Raw genomic sequence first — 7601 nt, 5'->3', positions numbered from 1 at the left:
AGATAATACAACGGAATAGATAAGATAACTGGAGAAGCCATGAAACGCAGTGGAAGTAGCGTGGAAGCTTATGGAGGGCCTAATGTGGGCAATAATGGAGTTGATTGCAGCAAATAATTCAGAGATAACAACGATGAAGTTATACAATATATTGTATAAGGATTTGCATGTGATATGTTCGTAATTTAATTTATTGCACTACAGTTGGGTTCACTTTTGAAACCTAGGAATTTCGTAATGAACTAGCAGACTCTCGCTTTAGTCAGATCGACTCAGTAAAGGAATGAAGCTGCTCTTTCTAATTCCGAAGCTTATTTTGAACTATTGTCCAATTCCAATCAGTTTTGGTTTACCTTTTCCATTGTGACGCAAAACAAGGGATGCATAATCGTGTAGATACTTTTTTCGTTAATTTGAAACCATGCCACAAATTTGCGAAGATGCAGTAACGCCTTCGGTGACGAAGTAAGCCTATAAATGAGTGGTAAAGGCGTAGAAAACGTTGTTGTCGTCTGCCGGGAAGATGAAACCATGGTGTGGCCCAAGTCGGAATTGGTTACATGTAGCGAATATTTTCGAGCTCTTCTGTTCGGATATTTCAAGGAGAATAACAGCAAATCGATAAACTTGACTGACATAGCTGCAAAGACGTTGAAATCCCTGCTGACATTTTATAGAGACGAATACAAAAGGTGAGTAATAGTAAGAATATTTAGAGTATACAGGTCAACAAGAATATATTTTCTATACTTCCGCAGTCGTTGCTACAGAAGAATTTCCATAGTAGGCTACTCACTCACTATATTGAGTTTATAAGAAGAAGATTGTAATGCCAAATACTGAACAATTCGCGAGTTACCTACCAGCGCACTGTTAACGAAAAAGCGCGAGTAACCGCCCCTAAAGGAAATCAAAACCTATTCGCTACACCCCTGGGATATATCCCATCTTATAAATTGGTGTACTTGGCTATTTCGACCATCTGGAAACCAATGTTTCGTTCCGCTTATCTGGTTTGCATGCTATCATAACTTGGTGGAAATCGGTGGAATAAACATTACAGTTTGATTGCAGTGATAAATTAGGAATTTACCGCGACCATTATGATCACGATGCATGGGTGACTCTTGCTCGATCAACGTGATTCATTTTGTGATCATAATATGAAGAGCTGTCGGCATTAAACATAGGCTATAGTTTGAAACGCATATTCCCGGACAACAATTACAAGTCGGATAACATTTACGGGATCATTAGTTCACTGTTTGAATCTTCCATTGCACACACTATGCTATATAGCTGATGCATTTTTACCGATCTTAAGAAGCACCATAGTTGCAGAATCCACGGCGTATGCACAATTGCACATGCACGTTGCACATGTATACGGGAATGGAACTTCACGGTACTATTAAGGTTTCTAACTTTTTAAGCTATCTCCGGTAATTGCCGCTAAATTTCTAGAACAACGTATACGTTTAAACTCAATATACCCCTGTCAACCACTATATAGCAACTGAATTAATGTCCGGCATGTTTCGCAGGCAACGGGAACATGATGAGCCTAATTTCTGCAGAATACCATTTGAAGGCGGGGCCGATGCAAAGGATACTATGCAAGTCGCTGATATGCTGGGAATGCATGAAGCACTGGAAGAGTGCGAAAACTATTTCATTCAAACCATTGAGATTTATGATCAGCACGATTTATATCGCATGGCCGAACACTATTCACGATTTTCCATCATGCGCGAAATAGCAAGAAAATGGCATATACGGTGTTCGTCAGAAATGCCGCAAGTAGAATGTGCTTGCGCGTACGGAGACAGTGTGACTTGCTTAACTTGTCACAGCAGAGGCTATAAATCCAGACAGACGTTGTACCTAATAGGAGGGTACTGTCGTGAACATCTTCCTGACTGTGCCAGCATCGAGTGGACTGAATTTATTAAGGAGCTCCACTGTGACGACGATCTCACGACAGGAAACGGGAGCGAATGTAACGTTTCACGCGGTTCCCCGCAACCTAATTATCAATATTATTCTCGCAAGGCAGAATACCCGGGACCCCAAAATGAAGAAAGTCGGGTCGTTGCACTGGACACTGATATTTACACAACTGGTGGATTAGCCGCCCAAGCCATGGCAATCGATGAAGTTTGGAAATATGATACGAGAAGAAATGAATGGAGCAGGGTCAGCGGAATGAGACGAGCCAGGTACTACGATATATAGACAATAAGAATAGGCCCCGGTCTTGTTCTAAAAATAAAAATAGGCCCAACGCGTCCCAATCCAGCCAAATGTCATTCATACCCGTTTCTGTGACGCCATATTGCTATACATGAAGCCTCTTTAAAGGGACATTCATTAATTAAGGCAAAGGGGAGTTATACTATAACTTGTATCCTAGGTTTTCAATCGGAAAACTATACCACGAACGCATTTGTTTGAAGGTTTTACCATTGCATAGCTGCGATTGGAGAGCATATATACGTTTGCGGGGGATATGATGACAACTTCGTTGTCGACACACTCGAGAGATACCACCCGATTTTCAACGAATGGGTTGATTTACAGTCGATGCTGAAAGGTAAGAATGGAGACGAGACGGTAAATGCTATCTTACACCCGCGAGCGCCTTCCTTCTTGTTTCCTATGGTTACTTCTATTTATAATTTGATTTGATTTGCGTTACTTTCCAATTCTCGAATCGTGGGATTTCAGCATTGTTACTTGATCCCGTTAGTGGCGGTACATCGTTTACATCTGCCGAATTGCTTCCTTGTCGGATAGGTCCGGCTCTCCAAATTTTCATTTCGGCTACACGCCTGTCAATTGATACAGATATTATTGGACGTGGGGAAAATCATATCACAGCTGATTGGCATCAGATACTGAAGATGTGGCTCGAATAGAATCGCACGACCACGTTTCAATATATATTATGACAATGTTAATTAAAAGTGATCATCGTTATTGGGAGCTGTCAATCAAAACGACTTTACAAACAATATGATGATACCTGTAGATTCGATTCTGTCTGATCGTATATGAAAAATCATTCTAATCGATTTCGAAGCAGTGGTTTGTTTTGCCAATCCTTTTTGAGATAGACATGCCGTTTCTTGCCTAAACTAGACTAGAATAGACTGGTTTATGCTGGTTGCTATTGCTGGTAGAAAAATGATTATAGCTGGGTAGCCTATAGCAAATGTATCATATTCGATTTTTTACAGTTGTTGTTAACGGATGGCGGTAAATGACCAAATATAGTTAAATTAAATGGTCATTCCGGAATTCATAGACGTCGTGAAAATACAATATTCATAAACCCATCCCATGATCATATACATATAGCCTACATAAATACATATACATATTGTGCTATTCGGATCATTTTCCTTTTAATTTTCAAGTGTAGAAACAGCGATAAAAATATTTCTATAATAACATGTCGACAGTAAAACCAAAAACCGTGATTATGCCATGCCGTTGTTGTTTCTCGCACTAGGAGTCGGCAATGCAGCTTACGCGAACGACGAAAGCAACATATATGTCTGCTGCGGCCAATACGGGTACAAAGACATCCACACTACCGATATAGTTCAAGCATATAACGTGTCTACGGACCAATGGTCAGTTTTAACGTCGTATACATCGCCAGGTAGTATTAGCACATAGAGCTGCACTGCAATGTAAAATGATTGTAGACATAAGAATAGATTTTCAGTATTTTCGCCTCAATCCGAATACGGCTTGTCTGCGGCCATAGTGACAGAAGATTTGATCGTGTTTGGCGGACAAACTGAGAGATGCGATGCATTCAACATGAGGAGCAAAGAATGGCGGCGGTGAGTAAGTAAAACATCCCAGTTTCGGCGTTGAAAATTTAACTGGACTACAGATTAGGGTTACCATATTTTGGAAATCTGAAAAGAGGACACTTTTCCAAAATTTTCGAACTTGCAAAACCATAGGAAAATCCTGAAAAAATGGTCAATTTTTCCCACATCGTGGTCGGTTGACAAAAAAAAGTCAACTTTCCGGATCAGCTCCCGAAATACCCGCCAGAGCGTTACTTCGATGCTCATTTACGGTATTTCAGTCGAATTTGGCCGTAAATTTGACCAAAATTCTCAAAAAAGAGGACAAAATATCAAAAAAGCGTCCTCCGAGGACACTTTCAAAAACGTCAAATAAGAGGACAAATCCTCTTAAAAGAGGACGTATGGTAACCCTACTATAGATAGGTTATAGTAACTTAGTATATATAGCCTATACATGGAGGCTATTTTTAAGGATAATTATATCAATGTGGCATTATAATTCGATATTCTCATGGCTAGCTACTTGCGCGTGCCCACGGTCTATATGATTTATCCAAGCAAGCCGATGGTACTAATTTCTTCGCGGAGTAGCAAACATTGACAAGAATGTTAAAACGACTCTGCGACATTTGATTTGTATTGATCTGATAAAATTGTTAAACTGAACTGATATTTGTTCATATTCACAATCGCACTATGGGCTACCACACATATAATAGCCTGCGATTTTGTTCGAACATACCATGAGCATTGCGCACGGTACCCTTTCTCAGTAGTCTATGCATTCTCGCCAACCCTATACGGGCCGTAAACGAGCCCTGTGACAGTGTGATATGTTGCACTGTCAAAATTGGGAATATGAATTATTCTGTGCGGATGACATTCACGTTCTCTTTAGGATAGCTGACATGAAATTCAGGCGAATGGAAACCGCGCGTGTGGTCTACGGGAACAAACTGTATTCTGCAGGCGGTTACGACTATCGAACCGGTAGGCTCAATAGTTCCTTCTCCTGATTAATGAATTTCTATCACAAGAATCGTTCCGTCCGTGTAAAGCAGGGACGGGCAACATACGGCCCGCGATGTGATTTTGAGCGAACCGCAGAGAGTTTCTGGTTAAACATGATAATACGACCCGCGGCCACAGTCTGCCGTAATCCCCCACTACTTATTACGTCGAATGATAGTGACTGTAGGTTATTCTTTAGTCTGTGAGTGTGATTAGAGTGCGATACTGGAGCTTTCGCGTAAGTTCGCTAACACGGAAATGCTTGCATTATCGGGATTTACGCAAGAACTCACCCGTAATGAATTGATTTCTTGATAAATTTGGAAAAAATCCCACCCCTTGTCCGTATAATATGCATTATACCAGAGGCGCGCAACATACGGCCCGCGGTCACAGTCTTCCGCAATTCTCCACTACTTGCTCACGACGTCAAATTATAGTGACTGTAGGTTATTCATTCCTTTTCTTGGACACAGACAGAGGTGGTCACGGTCAGTAACGAAGTACTTTTACTTTTTAGAAGTACTCAAGTAGTTTTCCTCTACTTCTGGTACTTACTCAAGTAGATCTGATTTTCTCTACTTCTACTTCGTAATATTTTGGGATCTACTTACTTACTTTTCGCTAAGAAGTAGTTTAATCCCCGAATACGAAAGATAGCCTGAGGAATTCCGGGGCTGTCTTCACGTAGTACCAACACTTAGTATTCATAAAAGTCAAGTGAAGCCCAGAAATTTTGTTGCGCTTCGCGCACAGCAGTTATGGAGTAACAAATATGTTTTCATGAAAGTATCAGTGAATATAATTTAGGTACCGGATTGCTTGGTTCCGCTCAAATCGCATTGTCGCCCATATCAAATATTCCACCATAGTAAATACCATACCATAATGTTTGAAACGACCGTTTTTCAATCTAGCAATTACCTAGCATATCGTAATCTAGCAGCTCACGACGTGTCCTGCTAAAGTGCTAATCTGGAAAATTCGGCTTTTTTTAACGTTACACCTGTTTTAGCAGATCACCTTTGAAGCTTTATGGACAAAAGACATAAAGTGGTATTTGTATTTCACTTTCAATTTCGAGTATCATAGACTTTGGGTTATAATTAGCCTACTTTCAGTTCTCTTGTCTGCAGAACATACATGAACATAAAAGCAAATGCCTCTATTTTCCGAAAGTAAAGCTACACTATATATAAATTTTACGATCCACCATATTTGTTATTAACGTATACTAATCGCGCAAAGTGTTGAAACCGCATCCGATACAACTTATCTGTATTGCTCTTCGCCTCAATTTGGGGTTGGGTTCCATGCCATGATATTCTCTAAAACGGGGTCTTTTTGTAAACAAAGGGTTAGTATCGCATTTCATATCAATACTATAACTTGCATCCCGTGATGCGAAAGAATGCTTATTCTGTCGAAAATTGATACCTCCTGGGATGCATCAATACGAATCAAGCTCTCTGCGCCTTCCGCATGGCTCAATTTGCAGCTTTTGATAGTCCATGCGAACGAAATAAGACTGTTTTCAAAACTACTTACTTACTAACTTACTTACTTGCTTGAGTAGTTTTAAAGTCATTCAATTCTACTTCTACTTCAAGTAGTTTTGGATGACTTATGGAAGAAGTACTTCTACTCGTACTTGAGTATATTTTGTCGCTACTTCTACTTCTACTTTTACTTGAGTAGCTTTCTATACTACTTTGACCACCTCTGGACACAGATAATAGTGATTGTTAGTCATTCTTTAGTTCTTTGTTTTCTTTGTGTGCGACATGCAGCCAGAGTTCAAAGATCATGTTCACAGATTTGATCGACCACATACGTCTCATTGACTTCAAAGGCCATTGAAATACATTATATACGGAATACTGTTTTAGTTTCTATGCTTTCAACTTGAAATTTGCATTAAATACGACTCATCCTTGTGTAGGTGGATAAATACGCGTTTAATGCGTCGATTCAAGAATCCGGCGCGCCAAATACTTCATTTCCCCATATCCAGCTCGCCGACTGGAGAAGTTGCCCGTCCTTGGTGTAAAGTAAAGCGACATCCTCTGGAATGCGAAAGTCCGAAACGACTAACTGCTGTTACTTAGGCGGCTTTAAAAAGCTACTACCACACACGATAGGATATGATTACGATCTCCCCGCCGCCGACAGGTGATTCAATGTCGTTTGCAGGCGATTATCACGCCACCGTGGAAGTGTACGACGCGACGGAAAACGAGTGGATGATTGTCGGTAGACAACTTCCCAGGCCCGCTAGATCTATGGGAATGTGCTACGTATTCGATGTGGAAAGAAACCTGAAGGAAAATGAGTCTCCATTTTCGTGTCTGCGTCAAGCCAGTTGATCTCACACTGTGTCAAATACGAAGAAATGCAAGGATATAATATATAACGTAACATACAACTAGAGTCACAGACAAGTTGTCTACATACAATAATTGGAGCGAACGCCGGTTACCCAATATGTGAAATGTTTCTATGTTTCAATTAAATTACTAATCCAATATCTGGCTTTTCCAAAAATGCTGCTGTATAACGTGAAACGAGCCGATTGTGCTGTACAGACTATAGAATGTAAATGTTTACATTCTATAGTACAGACATTTGACACTCTCTCGTTTATGAGGATTAACTCTGATTTGATACGAACAGTAATTCCGATTCTAATCTAATATAGAGAAAACTGTATCTATAGATATAATTATAATCATTAAATGTGTGAGTAGCTCTGTAGAGTCA

At 40.1% G+C, this 7601-nt stretch overlaps 1 protein-coding gene across 2 annotated transcripts; it reads left to right on the top strand.

Annotated features, from left to right (window-relative positions):
* Positions 1 to 225: 225 nt before the first annotated feature.
* Positions 226 to 7358, top strand: LOC145459474 (kelch-like protein 23). 2 transcript variants are annotated; one of them, XR_013921428.1, is made up of 7 exons: positions 226 to 692; positions 1545 to 2219; positions 2457 to 2593; positions 3515 to 3667; positions 3734 to 3854; positions 4734 to 4820; positions 7035 to 7168. XR_013921428.1 is itself a non-coding variant. In XM_080338119.1 (7 exons), the coding sequence occupies exons 1-7, from the start codon at positions 478 to 480 to the stop codon at positions 7205 to 7207; spliced, it is 1566 nt and encodes a 521-aa protein (XP_080194245.1). In that variant the 5' UTR covers positions 271 to 477; the 3' UTR covers positions 7208 to 7358. The 2 variants fall into 2 exon arrangements, 1 of the variants encoding a protein (XP_080194245.1); XM_080338119.1 differs by having other exon boundaries at positions 271 to 692; positions 4729 to 4820; positions 7035 to 7358.
* Positions 7359 to 7601: the final 243 nt, after the last annotated feature.

The sequence above is a fragment of the Botryllus schlosseri genome, chromosome 16 (genome assembly GCF_051294905.1).
Source record: "Botryllus schlosseri isolate E-star chromosome 16, Bs_hap1, whole genome shotgun sequence".
NCBI lineage: Eukaryota > Metazoa > Chordata > Ascidiacea > Stolidobranchia > Styelidae > Botryllus > Botryllus schlosseri.
This window is presented reverse-complemented; position numbering and strand designations above follow the sequence as displayed.